Here is a 20,371-nt window from a genome sequence, read left to right as displayed (position 1 = left end):
GGAGGCCGCCAGCTCGGGCGAGCCACAGTCAGAATTTTGTGGTAAATACGTAAAGTTCAGATACGTAACAGTCAGGCAAGAGAGGGGCCGATGGTTCTTAACAAAGGTGCTTTGCGGTGTCCTCCACCCAAAGGGAGCGAGGGGACACCCCAACCCCCCGTGGGTGTCCCACCCGCGGGGCCGGGGGGGGGACAGGGAGTCGCTCTTGCGGGACGAGTTCAGAGAAGTCCCCGAGCCGATGCTGCGCCGGCCGCATCCGCCGCGGCCCCCGCCCGCTGCCGGCGGAACCGGCGCGAAGCCCCGCCGCCGCCGGGACCCGGGACGCGCGGGGCCGGCCCGGGGGGGCTGCGGGCGGTACGTGCCGGGGCGCACGGCGCGGCCGCCCACCGCGGGGGCCGGCGCAGGGAGGGGGGGCGCGGGGCCCCGCGCGGGCCGCGGCGGCGGCGCGGCGCACGTGGGGCGGCGGGGGGCGGCGCTCGGCCCCGGCCCGTCCCGCTGCCCGCCCCCCGCGGCGCGGCCCCTCCGCGCTTATAGCGGCGGGCGGGGGCGGCGGTACCCGGCCGGCGGCGGCACGCGCAGGTAGGGCCCGGCGCTGCGGCGGCCCACGTGGCGGGACGGGACATGGCGGGCGGGGGCGCGGGGTCGGGTCGGGCTGCGGCCGCCGGGGCTCCGCGCAGTCGCTCCCGGTGTGTGGGTCCGGGAGGGAGGGCCGTGCTGGCGGCGGGGCTCGGGTCCTCACCGGCGGCCGGTCGCGCGTGGGCGCAGCCGGGCTCGGCGGGACGGGGGGTTCCCCGCCGGTGGCGGGGCTGGCCGTGCCGGGGCCGCCGCTCCGGGCCCGGAGGTGCGCGGGGGAAGGGGGCTGAGGGCGGCCGTGCTTCGTTGCCGCTCCGAGGCGGCCGCGTGGCTGCGGGTCCCACGCGTGTCCTGCCCGCGACGAGTCTCCGGGCGCGCAGGGTCCCCCGCCGGCAGCAGCGCCCCGGGGCCGCGTCCCGCCACCGGCAGCGCCGCCCGCCCCGCGCCCTTGTCCTGTTGACCTCCCTTGGCGGGGTGGGGGGCCGGGGGGCGGCTGGTGGCCTCGGGGGTCCCGGGTGGCTTCAGGGACGGGGCTGTCCTGCCCCGCCGGGCTTCTCGTCCCTCCGCCGTGGCCGTTGCCCGGCGAGTCTCGTCCCCCGGGGACCGGCGGGGCCAGGTCCCGGCCGCCCCCCCCCCCCCCCCCCCCCGAGGCCCGGCCGGGCTGTTTCCAGGGTCTGTGCGGGGGGGTCCGTCCGCAGCGTGTTGCGGGCGCCCGATAGCGGCGGGATGCGGGGGCAAGAGGTGATTAACCCCGGTCTCTGGCGCCCGATAAGAGCAGGGGAGCTGCGGGGGGGCTGCGCCGGCCCCGGCGGCCGCGTGTGGAGCGTGTCCTGCGGTGCGGCGGGTGGAGGGTCTCCTCCCTTTGCCGCCCGGCAGCGTTCCTGCGGAGCCCCCCGCGACTCCCCGGGGGCAGCACCGGACACCGCTCCCCGCTCGGGTGCCCGCCCGGCCCTGCCGCGTTTGCCCTCAGCAGGCGCTCTGCAGCCCGGCCTCGGCCGCTCGAAGCCGCTCGGTGGGTGAGTGGCCCGGGTCCTTCCAGCGCTGCCATCTGCGGCTGGGGACGGCGTTTGGAGCGAGGAGGCCGCGCGGGGTGAGCCCGTCGGACCGTGCTCGAGCTTTAATGTGTGTTTTGCATTGCCCAGGGAGGAGGCAGCGCGCACCGAGGTCCCCGGCAGCCGAGCACGTGTGCCCAGGCGCCCGCAGGTGTGTAGGGGGGCTGTCCCCTGGCCGGCCAGGCCTCCCGGTGATCGGCAGCGGGAAGCTGGGACCGGTGGCGCCTCTGGCAGTCGGTGCGCTCTGGATCTCGGCGGTGAGGGGCTGTTGAAATGCTTCTGGAGCTGATGGCTCCCACAAAGCGCTTCTCTGCGGCTGGGCCGCGGCCCGGTGTCCCAGAGTCCTGGCAAGGCCTGGCGTCCCGGCAGCCACGCCGGGCAAAGCCCGGGGAGCCGAGTGGGGCTGGGTGGCAGCCGGGCTCCTGAGGCGGGAGGGTGGGCCCCAGCAGGCATGGTGGGTGTCCTGGCTCCAGCGGGGGTGCCATGGGCGAGAGGTGCATGAACATGTCACAAAAGGGTGAGCAATGCTTCTGGAATTGCAACCTGCCCTGAGGAATGGGGAGGGGTATGAACTGGAGGACCACAAGGAAATGGTGAACAACTTCTAGCAGCACTGAGAGAGGTGGGAGTTTTGTCCTTCCCTGTGAGAGCAAATTGCCCAGGTGCTTCCGTCGGGCACTTTTGCACCAATGGTCTTGGGCTTTAAGTTTCTTCTGAGGAAAAAGATGGGATTTTTTTTTAGTTGCATCGCAGGAAACCTGAAATCTAATGATACTGTTTTCGTGCTTTTCTGTGAGCCTTAAGCCTTTTTGTGGTGCACAAGCATCCTATTTTCATGCTAAGTGAAGTAATTTAGTGCTGGCTGATTCTCCTGGGTGTCTTTGCTCTGAGGTTTTCTTGGCTATGTCAAGAAGGGAAGGAGCAGGGCTTGAAAAATGGGCCAGTTCATGGAATAGCTGATTTGTGCTGGGCGTGGGGGGCATAGAGAAACCCCCAGAGCTCCTGTTTGGTGGCTTTGTGAGAAGGGGCGTTCTCAGTCGCGGATTAATCACTGGGGTGGTGGATCTCTGAATTACAAACAAGTGTTCTGCTAGTGTACCACAAACCTCCCTGCCCCAGCGTCACAGGGTGCCTGGTCCTGGCCCCGGGCACGGTGTGAAGCACCCTGCCCTTCCAGGAGGCGCTTCCTGAAAAAGGTGCGAATGGTTGCGGGTGCTTTCTGTTGGCTCCGGTCTCAGACAATTGGCCTGATTTATCTGGCAGCTAAGGTAGAAAATACCCAGTGAGTTGCATGCTATTATGTTATATATCCTTTATGAGGAGTTGAAAAGCTGCACGTAGGCTAAGGGAGACGAGTTTGCATCTCATTAAGCACTATAGTGCTAATCTCATTGTTGCACTTTTATGGCTTTTCCTATTTCCTTCTGTGGAATCAGCCTATAACAGCGATGTTAAGAAAGTGGGAGCCTCTCACCAGTGATGCCTGTATGACTCACTCTCAAATGGGCCCTTAGAGCTGCTGCAGTGTAGTTGTGCTGCAGCCAAAGAAAATCCGTGTGGGGCTGTAGTTAATTCCTGAAACCGCAGTGACCTGAGTGCTGCTGGGTTGTTGGGGAGTCTCCCACCTCCATCCCTGCACTACCTCGGCCCGGTTTGGGACTTCAACACAGCGATAATGTGGCGGTGGCTGGGAGCAAAGACGGCTCAGACCTTGCTCTTGGGGATGAGAGTGGCAGTTACGTTTTGACTGTGATGGCTGTGACTTTCTGGGGTTTTGCAGCCTCCTGCTACCCTGCTCTGAAGCCCTGTGGCGCGTCCCTGGCGGCTGGTGGTGCGGGTGTCTCATGAAAGAATGCCGATGCTATTCGGTACCACATTTTTCTCATTCTGAGGATTTCCTGGCGGGCACGGGGTGTCCCGGGAGCGTTCCTGAGACTGTTGGCGTGGGGCGGGATCAGCTCTGCTCCCTGGCAGAGCACGGCTTGTGCTTGAGGAGGGACTGTGAAACCCTGCAGAGGAGTTGAGCCCCCCGTCCCCTCCTGAGGCTGGGGGCCTTGGCTGGTGGGAAGCCCTTCCCCTAGGGATGGGGGCATGAGCGGAGTCTGGGGCTGTATGACCCTTGCTCCCTCCCCAGTACCGCTGAGCTGGAGGGTCGGTACCTTGTGCTGCAAGGGCTGCACTGCTGAAGTGTGTACCTTTTGGGTGAGTCCCTTTAAACCTGCCTGCGAAACGCCCCAGCCAGGCTGAGCCTTTCCACAGCCCTGCAGCTCCTGGGGTGAAGCACCAGCAGTGAGACGGGCTGTGAGCGTAGGGTGGGCAGCTGCCAGCCCCTGCTGCCTGGGGATGAGCCGTCCCCTTGTGGGGCTGGTTGGAGAGGGGGCTCTGGGTGCTGCGCCTGGGGTCGAAGCCTGTGTGAGCCCAAAGGATGCTCCTAAGAGCTGCTTCGCATAATGTTCTTGTAACCTGCCTGCAAACCCCTCTGGGTCTGCCTGCAGGGTTTTGAGTCAGAGGGCTCTGGTATAGAAATAAGCCAGGCTTTCTGCCTTGGTCTTGTTGAGAGCTTGCTTAGGCTTGACTTCCTGCTTTCTCATACCAGTAAGATGCTCAGTCCTTGCTCAGACAGGCTGAGTATCGCTGCTGCTAATAACCAGGCATGGGAGCTCATCTGTTATCTGTCTGGTAGGCAGAAATAGCTGCCTGTCTCTCTGTTGGGTTGGTTGTTCCCTCCTGAAGTTCCTGACAGACCATCCCAAAGTTCTGCTTCTCAGGGCAGCTCACGGCCTTTCACAGCCTGTGTGCTGCGGCTGCTGCGATGGGAGCCATCCTTGGGTGGCTGGGGGGCTCTGTCTGCTGGAGAGACCCATGGCCGGTGTCCAGGGAAGGCCTGGGGAGTGCTGGCCGCTGGCGGGGTGAGTGGGCCACTCCGTGCCTCTGCAGGCTGGGGCTCGCACTGGCAGCGGGTGCAGCTGGAGCTGGAGGAGGGCAGCTGCCGATGCCGCCGTGGCGTCTGCCTGTCTGCCTGCCTTGCTTGGCTCACCGGGCTGGCAGACCGGGGCACGTCTGTGGGTGCGCTCACCATCCCTGGTGGGGAGAGGCGCTGAGCGGGACGGGCCGCTTCTGGCAAAAACCTCGAGCTCGGCTATGTGGGCTGCCGGCCTCGAGCAAACCCTGCCCCTGCTGCTGACCTCGCCTCACCCTGCGACCAAACGCGGCGGCTGAGCAGGACCTCAATCGACTATTGTCTTGGTGCAGAGCCCTTGCGAGCGCTGGGGAGTCACGTAGGCCATGTGCCGCCAGGTTAAACCCCAGCTATGGGCGCTCGCTGGAATTACAGCTCCATGCTTAATGCTATAAACCCGCTTAAAACTGGTGAAAGTGGTGTCTCATTAGCTCGTAACAATCTCTATTTCATCTTGCTTCTGGCCAGAAAAAGGCCAAATTTGAAGCTATAAAGCGTTATTGGCTGTAAACAGCTCGTGATTGCCAGTGTCTCCATTTCCCCAGCGGCAAGTATGAGATCTCAGTTTAGTTTCAGGGCCAGAAGGGATGCTTGGGGTCTGCTGGCCCCTGAGGTGTTTGGCCCCATGCTGTCCCACCGCGTGCTGAGCACTGAGTTGCTGTGAAATTTGGGAGGATGGAGAGGCAGATGTGTGTCAGGCTCTCGTTCGGATTATGCTTTGGGATGGAGCTGGTGGGAGCAGGTGCTCGCCAGGCTCCTGGGGAGCAGTGTCCCCCGCCCATGTCCCTCTGCTGGGGGCTTGGGGTAGGACCCCCTGCTCAGGGGGCAGCTCTGTGCCCGTCCTGGCCTGGGCATTTTGGTGTCTCCGCACTTGCTGGCTGAAGGCTGGGTCCAGCTGACGAAGGCGTGAGGAGTCCAAACGGCCGCTGTATGGCAGGGATGTCCGTGGGGATCTTGCTGCTGCTGAGATCCTTCTCCAGGGCCCGCTGGGTCCCTCTCTGGAGCTGGGAGAGCACAGGAGGAGCAGATGGGCGGGAGTGGAGGCACTCTGCCTGCAACGGACTGGGGAAGTGAGACTTCATGCCTGCTGAGGAGGAGGGTGCCGAGGTGCCAGGTGAGCCTCTGCCTGCGGTGGCGCAGGGTGGCCCCGGGGCAGCAATGGGCTGCGGGGCAGAAGCTGGGCGCTGCTGCCTGCCCTTCTCCAGCCCCAGCCCTAGCCCTGCCAGCCGCCCCAGCGCCCTGGGAGAGGTTTTGCGAGCTGGCAGGGCAGCAAATGCCAGGTGAGACATGCCTGGAGTGGGAAAGCCTGGAGCTGGAGGGATGTGCGAGGGGGGCTGAGGTGCCTGGGCACGGCCCCTGTGTGGGTGAAGGACGTCCCTCTTCCTCTGAGCCCGGAAAGGAGTGGTGTGAGGACACTTTCATAAAGGGTTTGCCCCAGAAATATTTTGCGGCATTTGCAGTGCTTTATAAATGTGAGCCTCTGTCTTTCTGCCCTGGAGTCCTGCCAATTTGGGGCTTTTAAAAGCACAGCAATTTTCTGCATTATGTAACCAAAAGTCTTGAAATCTTCCTGTTCCCGGCCCCTCTGGGGAAGGGATAGCAGTGCTTGTGCGTGGGACCTAGGCGATGGAGAGCTTCTTAGTCTTCTGTGGGATCTGTTTCGAGATGATACAGGCCTTGTTGCCTAAGAAGCCTCAATTCCTGCTCTCGCCATTGCTGTGCAGAGGAGGGTTGCTGTAGGCTACCCATTCCTGCGGATTAGTCAAGACATTTACGGGGAGCAGATGTGATACTTGCAGTCATTACTTGGTCTCATCAGTCTTAATTACTGCAAATATGGTTATTTTATTTCCTAATAGGGCAAACTGTAGCTGGCTGCCTGGCAGCTGTGAATTTGATTTCCAAACACGTCTTACACGTTGCTCTTCCAAAACAGAGCTGTAAATGTCATAACTATGTTCTGGGTGTGTTTTTTTTTTTTCCCTTTTTGCAAAGAGGAGGGAAGCTTTACAATTGAACTGGCTGCCTTACGTGTGCTTTTTTTTTTCCCCTCTCATTTGAAACTACTTCTGTGGGGGGGCAAGGAGGAAATCGGCAAGAAGCCTTAATGCAGTTGAAGGAAGAGCTTTCTAAAACTGATCTTTCTTAATAAGGACTTTCAATGAGTCAGGGAAAAATGTTGTGGCATGCAGAACTCATCATGTAAACCCTCTGGCATCAGGCTTTGGGAGTCTTGCTTCATGTGCGCAAGCCTTGTTCAGTTCAAGGTTTTTCAGTGTGCCTCAGCAATGCAAGAGAGGTCATGTCTAACCTGCCCAAAGTCTTATTTTATAGAGATGCCACCTGAGCGCCCGCAGGAGGAGGAATGCTGCTCGCAGGGAAAGAACAAATAGATGAATCAAGCCGCAGTAATTGCAGTGCCGTCGAGCTCCTGGGGAGTGGTGGAAGAATTAAACCTGTGTGTGTGTCTCAGGAGCATAAGTGAAAAATCCCCAACACCTCATCAGCAACCCCAGCTTTTGCTTTGGATAGCTTTTATTGCTAGTAGTTTTAATTAGTGCTAACAAGTAGATTATATTCCTTGCTGGTGGTTTTTATTGCCAACACCTGGTACTCTCAGTTTTAAAAAACGTTTCAGACAAATCGCTGTAGTCAGATGATGCTTTAAAGTTCATTGAGCACTGTGAAAGCTCAGAATGACTCAAAGCAAGAGGTTGCGGGAAACTCCAGTGCACAGCCCGTGCGGGAAAGTGGTGGTGAGCAAACCCCAGTGTTCATAGCGGCTTTTCAGAAAGAGCCTGATGGGAGCCTGGCTCCCCACACCGAGAGCCAAAGGAATGTGGTGAGCCTCTGTGGAGCCTGGCGCTTGCCTCCCTGACTGCTGGTGCCCGCGGTGGTGTGCTGGCTCTGGGCTCTGCTGTGGGAGCCCACCTGCAGCCAGACCCTGCTGGCATGGGCTCATCCAGTCTCCAAGGGGCCGCTCAGCATGGCTGCGGTCCCGGGTGGTCTGAGAGGGGGAATCGGCTCCTCTGGCTCCTGGGCATAGTTCAGCTGTGGACATGCCCGGGGCAGTGTCTTGTAAATGATTCCTTTGTTGGAGCGCAGGGTGGCTGGGATCTGCTCGTGATGGTCATGTGTCGCACTGGCCGGGACGCAGGAAAATACCCTGCTGACAAAAATCGGTGTCTGGGTCGGGCTAAACCTGTCTTAGTGGCTTACAGAAACTGGCCTCCCATGCTGGGCTTCCTCCTGCTCCATGTGGGTCCCAGGCATCACCTGAGCACGTCCGGGTGTTGGGTGGCTCTGGCAAACCCAGTGCTGTATCGGGTAACTTTGCCACCTGTGCCTCCAGTGCCAGGTGGGAGCAGGGGGGCTCCCTGTGACTCGGGGCCACCAGCTGTGCTTCAGTCGGGACGCCCGGATCCCAGCCTCGGATGTGTGCCGAAGTGGCATGGAGTGAGCGAAAGCAAGGCGGGTGCCCACAATGCTGTGTGGTGTGCTGAGGGCACGAGGGGATGTGCCAGGTAGATGCTGGCATGTGAGCAGCCGTGGATGAGATGGTAATCGCTGTGAGCCTGAACGGATGCGTGCTATAAATAGGAGGCCGCACCTCTGAGCCAGCACACTGCTTTGAAGCTGTCGCTGTGCCTGGTGTGACCCAGGGGAGCTCTGGAGAAAGCTCTCCTGCTCGAAGGTGGCTTTTCCTTCAAGTGGAAATCCAAGCAGAGAACTGCAGAGCGAGGGGTGGGCTTTGGCAAAGGAGGCCGATGTCGTCCTGTCCCCCCTTCCCCTTGGATGATGGTGCTTAATATGGGCAGGAGGGTTTCTGGCTTCGAGGCCAGGGAGGGCCATGGGGTCTCAAAGTGTTTTCTAAAATCTGCAGGGGCTTGCAGGAGTTCTGGATACTGGAGTGATTCCTGTTGCTTTGCATATTGTAAACCACGTTTGTGAGCAGCTGCTCTGGTTGCGTTTCCTCCCTGGGACGGCTTGTGCTGCTCTGCCTGAAGCAGCCTTATTTTTTCAAGTGGCCACAGCTCCAGGGGGTGCTCCTGGTCCTGATCCAGCTGTGCAGCAGCTGCAGCACAGGGAAGGCGTGAGCAGCCCAGCACTGCTGGTCTCCACACCGCTCTGAATCAGCCTCTCCCTGCTCGGCCTCTCAAAGGAGACTGCACACTTCAGCAAGCCTGGATGACATTTCCCCATTTATTTTGTTTTCTAATCCCTTCTGGTTTTGAGCTTTTAAGGTGAATTGTTTTTACGCTTGGGTGCTTTTGTGAAACCTGCCGTAGCCTTTTCGGTAGGGGAGGAGGGGTTGGCTGCAGCTGGGTCGGGGGTGCCCTGCTGGAGCTGGACTCTGCTGGGGCTGCTCTGGGCAGACCCACCTCCCCTCCCCTCCCCAGGCAGCGCTGGCAGCGAGCGGGAGCCTTCCCCAGTCACTGCTCAGGCTAAGTTTAGCCCCAGCCCGTGACCTTAAGGGCTGGCTGGGCTGGTGGCTGTGCTGTGACACCTGCCTGCTCTTTCCTTGCAGAAATGGAGGTGTCCCGGCTCATACGTGTGGACTTAGTTCCCCTGGTGTGTCTGCATTTAATAGCTTGGGTATGCTGCTCCTGCTGCAGGTGGCTTAGGGCTTCCTGAGGTGTTGTGGTGTGCTGGGGTGGTGTTGGGGTCGTGCTCCTGGAGGAGCTGCAGGGGCTCTGTGCTGCCCAGCCCTCCACAGGTCCAGCCTGGTGCTGCTGGTAGCCCTGCCTGCTTTGCTGCTGTGCCCCGGCTGCTGCTGGCAAGGACACTGCCTGCCCTTTTCAGCCTAGGACAGGGTATCATGTCTTAAATTTGTTGCTTATAAATACCTGCAGACCAGGGCTATTAAAGGCCAGGTGCAATCTGAGCATGTGTTTTTGGATGGCCTTATGAGGCTAGTGTGCGGCAAGCCCAGAGTGCTCGCCTCTGGGCTCAGCTCTCGCGGAGGTGGTCCGGGGCACTGGTGCCATGCCAGCCTGGCAAGCGGGGCTGTAGCTGTTGCACGCCTGGGAGTGGGGATGCAGCCCGCTGCTTTCAGCTGAGACAATACTTTGTCCTTTTGCAGATCTTTGAACCCCAACTGAGTCATCGCCAACTTAGTTCAAGATGCCACCGGCCATTGGAGGCCCTGTGGGATACACTCCTCCTGAAGGAGGATGGGGATGGGCCGTTGTCATCGGAGCCTTCATCTCCATTGGGTTTTCCTATGCCTTCCCCAAGTCCATCACTGTGTTCTTCAAAGAGATTGAGGTTATCTTCAATGCATCCAGCAGCAAAGTCTCATGGATCTCCTCCATCATGCTGGCTGTTATGTATGCAGGAGGTAAGTGGCCTGGAGACAGCAGTACGTGTGCTCGTGTGTCGCAGTGCAGGATGCGGCTCTTCTCATGGCTCTTATGATTCGCACCTTGCTGTAGTGACGAGAGCCCGAACTTTTCTAAAAGTTGGAATTCTCTCCTCAGATGAGAGCAAAACTTTCCATAGCGAGTTTGCTTGAAGGAGGTTGCTCAGAAAGTTCCATTTAGTGCCCAGAATGCAAAAACCGGGTTAATCTGTCCTCCTCTGCAAAGCTGTAAGTAAAATCTTTCCGGGGAATTACAACTTGTGTAATTCTGCCCTTGTCCTTGTTACAGTGTGCTGCGGACGCTGTGTCTGCTGCCGGCGCCTGCCTGAAGGCCAGGGGAGCTGCTCTGCCACGCGCAGGAGCCCTGCTCACGGAGTCTCTTTCTTTTAGATAAGATACTGATTTTTAAATTTTTTTTTTTAATCCAGCAAACAGTGGCTGTATCTAGTGATCTGTTCCCAGTTCCTGATCAGCTCTGACGGCTCAGCACTGGAACCTGGTGCTGCCTGTTCCTCTCTGGTGCTGAGCAGAGTCGTGGGCAGCTTGTGCTGTTTGAGGGTGGCAGGGTGCACTGCAAGTGTGGAGACATGAGCAAAATAAAGCAAAACTACTTAAACTGAAGCAGCTCCCCTCCCCCATCCTTCAGAACTGTTTCTTGGAGTCTTTTAATCCCCGATCTCTGTGGTTTATTCTTGTTTTTAACCGGCGAGGAGCAGGCAGAGTGCTCCCCGCAGGGCGATGCGCTCCCAGCCCTCGCCTCACTGGTCTCTAAATCCCAGTGTCTCGTACCCGCCTGCAAATGCAGCTTTGCGCTGGGTCGCTTGGCTGAAAGAAACTCTTATTGGTAGCCTGCTGTTGTGTCCACTTCAGAGGCAAATCGGAGCTTGTAGCGCTGCTGTCCCCAGCTGGCAAACTGCCCGTGTCCTCGTTGCATTTGTGCATCGAAAGGAGCTGACGTCAGCGCCGGGCTAAGCACGAGGCTTTTCCTTTAGGGGAACAGGCTCTGCTTTGTCCTCGCTCAGCTAGCGAAGCGACCGGCACATTTCCCTGCTCCGATGTTATAACAAGCTTGTAAACCGTGTAACTGTCTTAATGAGACTCAGTCTGGGCCATTCCTCTCCTAATAGCTCAGAGCTGGTTCCTCTGGGCGCCCTGGGGGCGGCACTGCCTGGTGCTGCCCAGCAGTTGGGGTGAGAGCTTCCTCTCCAGTCCCAGGGTTGTCCCCGTCCCTCCACGCTGACACTGTCTCTCCTGCTCCCCTAGAACTGTTGCCATTAAATCACAATAGCTTGCCGATCTTGAACTGCTTGCCCATGAGCCAGCGGCAGGGATGCTGAAGGTAGCCCAGAACTCCCCAGAGCACAGGAATGTGCTGCTGCCCTGCTCGCTCGTTCCAGGGCTCCTGCAGCCTGAGCCCAGACCCTTTGCAGGGCCTGCATTGCGCTGGAGTGGTCACAGTGTGCATCCTATTCCCCTTGTCCCCCTGGGCACTTTCCTGCAGGAGCTGCATGCTTACTTGGAGGCAAAAAAGTAGCTCATGTTCTGTCAAAACGTCCTGGGCTGATGGTATCACGCAGAGCTGGGGTAGCTCCTGTCCCGGGCAGAGCCAGGGTGGTGGAGCAGCGCGGCCTGCAGCCCCATGCAGCTGCCCCGTGCAGTCACCATCGGGGTACGTGATTGTAATGATCTCAACGGCCCCTTTCTCAGCTCCACATCAGGATTAAGGAGGACTCTGTTACTTACACTTTTTTTTCAGAGCATGAATAATCAGAATAGATCAGTTAACATTTGGTCAGAAATGCTTCATGGGAATCTAGAAAATAGGAGTGGGAGTGAATTGGGTTTTTTTAGTGAAGAAGGAAAAAAAAAAAAAAGGGTGGGTGGGGATTTCCACCAGGGTACATGGTGCTGCCCAGGCGGGCAGCTTCCTGCTGGCTGCCCTTGGAGCCTGCTGCTCCGGGCTGGATTTCCCGGAGGAAAGGCTGCTGCTGCCTTTAGACTCTGGCCAGGGGCATCACGTTTGCTGAGTTCAAGGTACAAGTTTTGCAAAGTGCTGAGCACTCTGTGGGGAAGCATGTGGGGCTTGGTGTGATTGTGACAGCCCCTGGGACCTGTTGCTGCCTCTCATGGGAATGGGGCCGTGTCCCCTTCCCCACTGCCAGTGGCATCAGGTCGGAGCTGCTGGCACAGGCTGCTCTGGCTGGCACGTAGGCACTGAGCCGGCTGTGGCAAGCAGGATGCTGTGGGGCGGGGGGAGCCTCTGCAGCTGCAGGGCTTCTGTAACCTTCTCCAGGCTTTGTTTAAACTGGGCAAAAAGGTCAAGTAGCGTCTGAGGACCCATGAATAACATGTTGACAGCCTTGCTATCTGTTAATGGCAAAACTAGGTCTGTTAATATTCAATGGACGTTCATTCAGTTTATTTAAATACATTTTAGTATCTGTAGAGCATGCTTTGCAGTATCTAATCACTGTTTGCTTTGGATTAAAGCTCCTGATAATGAAGCACTTAAAAGGCGGGTGTGCAGAGCAATTGGGCTCTTCCTACCATTGGGGTAGCAGTGAAAACAGAAGCCCCCCGTCTCCCCAGGGGGCACGGTGCTGCTCCTCCTGCGGGCCCTTGGGGAGCTTTGCCTGGGCCCGTCAAAGCTGTTTCTTCACAGCTTTGTGTGGTCTCCATCAAAAACCACTCACTGGAGATGGACAGTTGTTCTACACTTGCTTTGCTGCCGATGCCCAGCCCGTGGTGGGCAGGCAGGTGGCTGCAGGCAGGGCACAGGCCCCAGCCCAGAGCATGGTCCCAAACCCTGTCCCCGGGCTGGGGGCGGCTGGCTTAGCGCACAGAAGGCAGCTTGCTCGGAGAAGTCTCAGCTTTCTGTGCTCTGACCAACTGTTGCTCTTACCCCCAGCTGTCTCTGGACCTCCTGTCGTTTCCCCTTACCCCAGCTCCCTCGCTGGGTGAAGTGTCTCTGGGTGAAAGCTGGAAGCCTGTGGCAATAAACCTGCTGGGTGCTTGCGTGCATCTGTCTTGTCTCTTGTGTAAAGATAACTCATCTCTGGGCATATGCGCTTTGACTCCCTAGGTCCCATCAGCAGCATCCTGGTGAACAAATATGGCAGCCGGCCCATCATGATCGTTGGTGGCTGCCTCTCGGGGTGCGGGTTGATCGCAGCATCTTTCTGCAACACGGTGGAGGAGCTCTACTTCTGCGTCGGGGTCGTGGGGGGTAAGTGACAGCTCTGCCCTAAGGGGGCTGCAATGGAGGTGAGGCCTCTCCTGAGGCAGCAAGAGGAGCAACTTAAACCCAGTAATTATTAGGGAATATCAGCAATGAATTTGTGTAAATCCTAGGTTCCTGTTACACATTCTAATTCTAATAAGAGGTGGCCCCGGTGACATAAGGTGGGGAGACCGGACTAGTGACACTACACGGGGATGGCATTTGGTACTGAGAATAGAGAGCATCCTTTGTTCATGCCCCAGGTTAGAGTTGTGCCCCACCAGTTGAGGCAAGGTTTGTTATGAGCCAGGGTGCTTCTCCCCTTTTGGCTCCCAAATTCCTGTGTGTGGCTTCGCTGCTGCCCTGGCACCTCCTCCCACGTAGGCAGTGGGGGCCCAGTGCTGCTCATGCAGTCGGGATGTTAACGCAGATGGAACGGAGTGGGGAAGCCCCCAGACCTGAAACCCTGCGTGTTCCACCAGCCCTTCTGTCAGTGCTGCTGGTCAGGCTCTGAGCCCCTCATCTTTCCTCTCCTCCAGGCCTTGGACTCGCGTTTAACTTGAACCCAGCCTTGACCATGATCGGCAAGTACTTCTTCAAGAGGCGTCCTCTGGCTAACGGGCTGGCGATGGCGGGCAGCCCTGTGTTCCTCTCCACCCTCGCGCCTGTGAACCAGCTTTTCTTTGGCATATTTGGCTGGCGTGGCAGCTTCCTCATCCTTGGCGGTCTCCTGCTGAACTGCTGCGTTGCCGGATCCCTGATGCGGCCCATAGGCCCCAAGCCGGATCAGCTGAAGAAAGAGGCCACTAAGGAGGTGCTGCAGGAAGCTGGGAAGGCAGTGAAAAAGGACGATGGTGACACCAGCACAGACCTCATCGGTGGGAAGACCAAGAAACAGAAGAGCACGTTTTTCCAGACGATCAACAAGTTCTTGGACCTGTCCCTGTTCACACACAGGGGCTTCCTGCTCTATTTGTCAGGCAACGTGATCATGTTCTTTGGGCTGTTCACTCCCTTGGTCTTCCTCAGCAATTATGCAAAGAGCAAGAAGATTGCTAATGAATCTGCAGCCTTCCTGCTCTCCATCCTGGCCTTCGTAGACATGGTGGCCAGACCTTCCATGGGACTGGTGGCAAACACCAAGTGGATCAGACCCAGAATCCAGTATTTCTTTGCCATCTCTGTGATTTACAACGGGGTGTGCCATCTCTTGGCCCCCATGTCCACCACCTATGCTGGCTTCTGCATTTATGCTGGCTTCTTTGGCTTTGCCTTCGGCTGGCTGAGCTCGGTCCTGTTTGAGACCCTGATGGACCTGGTGGGAGCCCAGCGGTTCTCCAGCGCTGTTGGGCTGGTGACCATCGTGGAGTGCTGCCCCGTGCTTCTGGGACCCCCTGTGCTAGGTAGGGTGTGCTGTGCCCGGGGCGCTCTGCCTGTCCTGCCCAGCCCCGCTGGAGGGGTGGTGGGTCCCCCCGAGCTGTGGGCCCTCAGCACTGGGGCAAGGGCAAGGCGGGGACCACTGGCCCTAAGGCCGCCCTGGCATCTGGAGTGTGGCTGAGGAGGTCCGGGCTGAGCCCCTGGCACGGGGTGGGGGAGCAGGGGATGGAGGAATAAAGGCCTGAAGCTGAGGATGATGGGCTTGAGCTGCTCTTGAGAACATCTCCACAGCCTGGGGCTGTTTTGTTGGTGCTGGGACTATCTGCTAAGCTGTCCCCTCTCTGTCCCTCAGGGAAGCTCAATGACATGTACGGTGACTACAAGTACACGTACTGGGCCTGTGGAGTCATCCTCATCATCTCTGGGATCTACCTCTTCATCGGGATGGGCATCAACTATCGCCTGGTGGCAAAGGAGCAGAAGGCGGAGGAGAAGGCGCGGAAGGAAGGGAAGGAGGAGGAGACCAACGTCGACGAGGCTGAGAAGCAGAAAGAGGTGAACAACGATGTGGCCCCCTCGCCTCAGAAGAGCGCGGAGGATGGTGTCAAAGAGGAGGAGAGCCACATGTGAGGGACCGGTCTCAATCCCGGAGTGTCGGGGAAGTGCGTCTGCCCTGGCGCGGTGGCTGGGGCAGTGCTCCGCTGGCGCTGGGCAGCTGTGAGAAGTGTTTAAACCAGGTGTTCATTTTTAACCAGGCTCTGAATTGTCTGTCCATCTGTGTTCAACAAAGGTAACAGGGCTACACCCACGGTATCCTCGTGCTTCGGGGGGCAGGGGGGCTTTTTATAGTCTGGCTTTTTAACAGTAACATGAATGTACTAATATGTGCCTTACAGTCTTCATATCTAGCTGAATCTGGACGAGCCTTAACTCTAAACTGTGCTTTAGCTCTGTATTCTGCTCGGGGTGGGTGGGGGTGGGGTTGTGTGTGTGTATGCGTGTGTTTTGGGGAGTTTTGTTGTTAAAAAGCCATAAAAAGCAGGATACTGGATTTGTTGAAGCATGATGGGCTTCAGGGCCAGCCCCGGATGAATACTGCTTCACACGCTTCTTACTGCAGGCCCTCCGCGGAGGGGGAGATCCGGGCAGGGGGCAGGGTGGTCTTTGGCTCCTGTGCCCGGTGCCTCCTGGCTCTGTAGGTGGTCTTTAGGTATGTTTTGAAAACACTTTAGCTACTGTAGTTCTTCAAAATCCCTCTTTTGTAGCTGTGCTCTCACGGGATATTTGGGTTGGAGAAGGTCGGCCGCGGTTCGCATTGGGCAGTGTCACCCCCTCCGGGGCTGTGGTGGCCCCTGCAGCCGAGCCCTCCATGGGGAGGGCTGGGGTCCCCCGCCCCCGACTCTGCCCTGGCCGTGCCTCCTCTGCCCAGTGCTGGGTGATGTGAAACGGGTGCCATCGCGGAGGCTCGGCCGGGGTGCCGGGTCGGGTTGCTGGACTCGGTCGCACCGCGGGGCTGTGCTGCCCCGTCCCCCCATGGGGTGGGTTTCCACTGGAGCATCCCTGCGCTGATCATCCCAGCCAGGCGGGTGTTTCGGGTGCCGGCCCCTTGGCAGAGCGGGGTGGGTGGGTGGAGATGGTACATCCCTGAGAAAGGCCTTCTGCTTTCGCTCTTTTATCTCTTAGAGAAACCTCTTTTACTTGCTTCTGTTCAACTGAGATCTTAAGGCGGTGGATGCCTAACCACTCACATCTAGGACACGTAAGGGGGAGGAAGGAATTTGTACGTATTTATTTTTTATTTTTTAGCGTTGGAAAATATCTCAACGTACGTGGAGCAGGTTAATGGCTCTCAAGTTCTAGTAAATGTTGATCAGAAATCTTGTAAGAGGCTGAGTTTTTTTTCAAATAAACTTGTTTTTTTTACAATTTACCCATCAAATGTTGAACTTCTTTCCTAGAATCACACTTCTGTGTGCTGGATGATGTGTATTTAGGGTCAGTTTTGGGGAGAGGTGAGTGGGGCTGTGGCAGAGCCTGGGTCTCCACCCGCTGCTCCAGCACCCCGAGGCTCCCACTGTGCGGGTCCTGCCGGCTGTGGAAGCCGGTCCCCACCCAGTGAGGGCGAGATGCCCCTTTCCCATCTCCTCAGCCGCAAGAGGAGGCTCTGGTTGGGGTTTGGGACACAGCCAACTGTCCCCATGTACTCTGGTTTTAGAGACACTTCTCTTCCCCTGCCCTTCTTTGCAGGATGCCTGTGAAAGCCTTGAGCTCCCTCTTTATTGCGAGGGGGATGGACACGCTTAAACGTCTGTTTTCAGGAGTGAGGGACGGACTGTCCTGCTGTCTGTCTGTCCGTGCTGTCACTCTCGGAGCTGAGCGGGGCCCTCCTGCCTGCGAGCTCGGCTGAAACCCATTGCGGGGTAAAGGAAGGTTTTCCTGACGGAGCTGTGACGGGCTCTCCGGAGCCCCTGGCAGGGTCCAGCCCGGCGCTGCGGCTGCTCTCTTCAGGCTCCCTCTGCTGCAGGGCCACTTTGGGCTTTCTTTTGGGCTACATCTCACAGGGTTTTTTCATACTGTAGAGTAACTTCATAAAGCCAACAGAGTATTTTGTACAAAAGGATGTTGTTGTACAGTGCTGAGCTGTGATACTGTAAAGCCAAGTAATTGTATTTTCATAACTGGCGTGTCTGCTGTAGCTGCAGTAATGGGTTCACGTCGCAATAAACCAACCCTGAGGAGCTGCTCCTGTCATCCCTGTTCTTGTAGGTACGGGCAAGCTGTGCTCGCCTCCACGTGGGGACAGTCCCCCCTGGGGCCAAGTTTCCCCATCAGGTGGGTCACTGCGGTGGGGACAGCAGGGAGGAGGGTTTGGATGTAGCCTGGGCTCTGTTGCCGGGCTCTGGGTGTGTGGCTGATGGCTGCTGAGTACTGACTGTGCCTGTGAGAGCAGCTTCTGGGCTCTGCTCAGCCCCAGCCTCTGCTGCAGGGGGTCTCCTGTCTGCCCCAGGCTCCGGCAGCGCCAGGGCTGGCGCAGGCGTTACCGTAACCAGCGCTGCCCCGGAAAGGCTTGCGCAGCCGGGGCAGGGAGCCAACCCTTCTTCTAAGGAAAAAGTGTTTAAATAATTTCCTGCTGCTTGGACTTGGCTGGCTGGGAACATTTCAGTAGTAAATCCTAAGATGTTTTCCAGGGGTGGCCTAAAGCTGGGTGTCAGCCTGGCCCCACAACACCCCCACCTTGTTTCGGGACCTGCTGTGGAAGCAGACCCACTGCTGTGGAAGCCGGGGCGCAGGAGGAAGTCGGGTGTGTGGGCGCAGGAGCAGGGGTTCTTGCCCCCTATCAGGCTATAAGGTGACTCAGTCTAGAAGTCATATAATTGCCCTGCCTGTAAGGGCAGGGCATGGGGCCCTCTCTGCGTGCCATAGCAGGGCTGGCACCGCAGCAGCGCCTGGACTCTGCCCTGCGGCAAACCTCCCCTTCCGCGGCAGCCAGGCTGGGGCTGTCTCTGTGCCCATTCCTCCCCCGCCACTAGGAACGGGACTATATTTAGTCATGTCATTTCTGTGAGCAAAGGTATGCAAGCACTGGGAAATACAAGAGTGGTGCTCAGCTTCCAGAGCCCCTCACCATTACCTACCCATAAAATGGGAGCTAAAATAAGCCATGGTGTTACTGGTGGGAGCCCTGCCTTTTGCCATGGTGGTGGGTGAGCGGGTGGTGGATGCTCAAACCACCCCTTGGTGCCTTTGGGGGGGCTGCGTCTCTGCGAGAGCCGGTGTCACAGGACTATTCTGTGTGCTGAACCCAGGGGGCTGCTCAGTCCCGGCAGTCTGGGAGCTGCTGAGCCCAGGCCTCTATGAAGGGCCATGGAAAGCCCGTGGGCACGTGGTGCTTCCCCACTCCCCAGGCCAAGAGGTCCTGGCGGCAGCAGGGGAGCAGTGTGGGCATTGCTGGCTGGCCCCTGCTGCTCGCAGTGCTGCGAGGCCGTGAGTTATTGCAGAGATTTCCTCTGCACGCTCCGCCAGGCGGCCTTCCTTCCTCCCGGGGGTAGCAAAATAAAATTCTCTTCATAGCGGGCAGAATTGAGGAAATACTTGGGAGCTAATTCCCGTGCAGTTTGTTTTCCCAAACATCTGAGGTCGCTGGCCAGAAATGCTGGGCGGCAGTGGGGGGGGGCGGGGGGGGCTCCCCGAGGAGCAGATGAACGGGAACCGCTGGCGGCTGCTGAGCAGCAGTGGCAGCCCTGGCCGGGAGCCGGGGGAGCAGGGCAGGCCCAGGCTGGGGGCTGCCCTTCCTCCTTCCCTGTTTTAGGGGGTGGCGCTGGGAGTCATGGGTGACCCCCTGCTGTTGCAGGGCTGTAGGCTGAGGAGCTGCTGCTGCGTCGGCCCTGGCGTTGGGGCATCCTCCACCCATCCACCACCTCCCTGGGGGCTGCCCAAGGGCCCCCCAGCCCCGCGGGTGCCCTGGGCCCATTTCCCCTTTCCGTGGGGCAGGAAGCTCCTGCCGTGATGCCCGCGGTACCCCCAGGGACCACGGCAGGCAGGGAGAGGGCAGTCCTGCGCGCACAGACGCTCTCGGCCTCCTGAGACGGCCTAATCCTCCCCACAATGCGCACAATCCCCTTGTGGCTGAGGGGGAGCCCGGCCCCAGAGCCCATTCATGTGACAAGCATGAGGAGAGGATCTGGGTCCCTGCCCGGCTCCCGCTCCGCCTGGCGAGTTTATTCAGGTTTTTCGGGAGATTTGGGTTCTGCTGAGTGTGCAGCTCCCGCCGAGCGCTCGGGGCTGCGGCTCTGCAAACAACCGCTGCCGTTCCCAGCCGCTTGCCAAGGCAACGGCCTGGGCGATGCTGAGGCGAGCGCTGGGACGGGACGGGCAGCCACAGCGAGAGGCCGGTCTGTCCCACAGTGGGTGTGCAGAGCCCGGGCTTGGCCGCGGCGGGAGGCTGGGTCAGGGGCAAGGAGAAGCGATGGGGTGGCCAGTGGCGTCCACGTGGCTGCTGCAGGTGGGTGCGTGGGAATAACCACAGCCCCCACCTTCGCTCCCACAGAGGCCTTGAGGTGCGCCGTGGCTGCAGAGATGCTTCCTCAGGCATCACCCAATCCCCCCCGCCCCAGCTCGCAGCTGGGGAGCGGCAGGAGTTCACGGCACTCGAGGAGCCTTCCTCCTCCTCCTCTTCCTCCTCGGGCTGCGGGAAGGGCTGGCTCCGGGCTCGTGCCCCAGCACTGCACCGTCACGCAGCGAGCGCCCAGTTCAGCCCAGGTTGGCCCAGCCCCCCCAGCCCTGCCTGCAGCGGGGGGACGGGCGGGAGCGGGGCCACGGCCATGGCCACGGCCGGGTGCTCAGGCTGCGCTGCCGCGCGGGGAAAAGCAACAGCCCCTTAAGGTATGAGCAAAGCAGCGTTACGGGAGACAGATAATCAATTGCTACAAGATGATCTTCAATTATTTTCACTGCACGTTACATTCTGTTAATGAAAGCCCTTTGCCGGCGTCACGGAGCCATTACAGGGGAGGTGTGCGATGCTCGGCTCTGCATGGCAGGGAGAGGTGGCTGCAGGCGCAGCGCACGCCCCGGGGTGACTCCCGCAGGACGGATGGGCCGTGTTCACTGCAAACACCGCCAAGGGCAATCTCTGCTGCACTTTGCCCAGGCTTTTTCCCCGGGTGGACCCGAGACCTTTGCTCTGCTTCATGGAAGTTGTGGTGTCCTTGTGTTGCTCAGGTGCAGCCCTGGAGGACAGCCCTGGCGTGCGGAGCCACGTGGTGCTGCCTGCGCAGGGCTGGGATGCTGCATCCGGGGCCCCGCAGTGTGCGCGTGGTGGCTCGGGG

At 59.0% G+C, this 20,371-nt stretch overlaps 1 protein-coding gene across 5 annotated transcripts; it reads left to right on the top strand.

The window, feature by feature from the left end:
• The first annotated feature begins 446 nt into the window (after positions 1–446).
• Positions 447–16,473, top strand: SLC16A1 (solute carrier family 16 member 1). Of its 5 annotated transcripts, none has more exons than XM_074564145.1 (6): positions 564–579; positions 1,716–1,776; positions 9,668–9,925; positions 13,029–13,172; positions 13,706–14,569; positions 14,896–16,473. In XM_074564145.1, the coding sequence occupies exons 3-6, from the start codon at positions 9,709–9,711 to the stop codon at positions 15,171–15,173; spliced, it is 1,503 nt and encodes a 500-aa protein (XP_074420246.1). In that variant the 5' UTR covers positions 564–579; positions 1,716–1,776; positions 9,668–9,708; the 3' UTR covers positions 15,174–16,473. The 5 variants fall into 5 exon arrangements, with proteins under 5 accessions (XP_074420245.1, XP_074420246.1, XP_074420247.1 ...); XM_074564146.1 differs by lacking the exon at positions 564–579 and adding an exon at positions 1,372–1,589; XM_074564144.1 differs by lacking the exon at positions 1,716–1,776 and having other exon boundaries at positions 447–579.
• Positions 16,474–20,371: the final 3,898 nt, after the last annotated feature.

The sequence above is a fragment of the Larus michahellis genome, chromosome 21, assembly GCF_964199755.1.
Source record: "Larus michahellis chromosome 21, bLarMic1.1, whole genome shotgun sequence".
In the NCBI taxonomy this organism is placed as follows: Eukaryota; Metazoa; Chordata; class Aves; order Charadriiformes; family Laridae; genus Larus; species Larus michahellis.
Note: the sequence above shows the minus strand (reverse complement) of the source record. Positions and strands in the feature narration are given on the sequence as shown.

Bases quoted from the DNA above. Each gene is read 5' to 3' on its own strand.
- SLC16A1 (XM_074564144.1), top strand. From the start codon at position 9,709: ATGCCACCGGCCATTGGAGGCCCTGTGGGATACACTCCTCCTGAAGGA. The intron at 13,173-13,705 runs GTAAGTGACAGC...CCTCTCCTCCAG, and splicing joins CTGCGTCGGGGTCGTGGGGG to GCCTTGGACTCGCGTTTAAC. The intron at 14,570-14,895 runs GTAGGGTGTGCT...TCTGTCCCTCAG, and splicing joins TCTGGGACCCCCTGTGCTAG to GGAAGCTCAATGACATGTAC.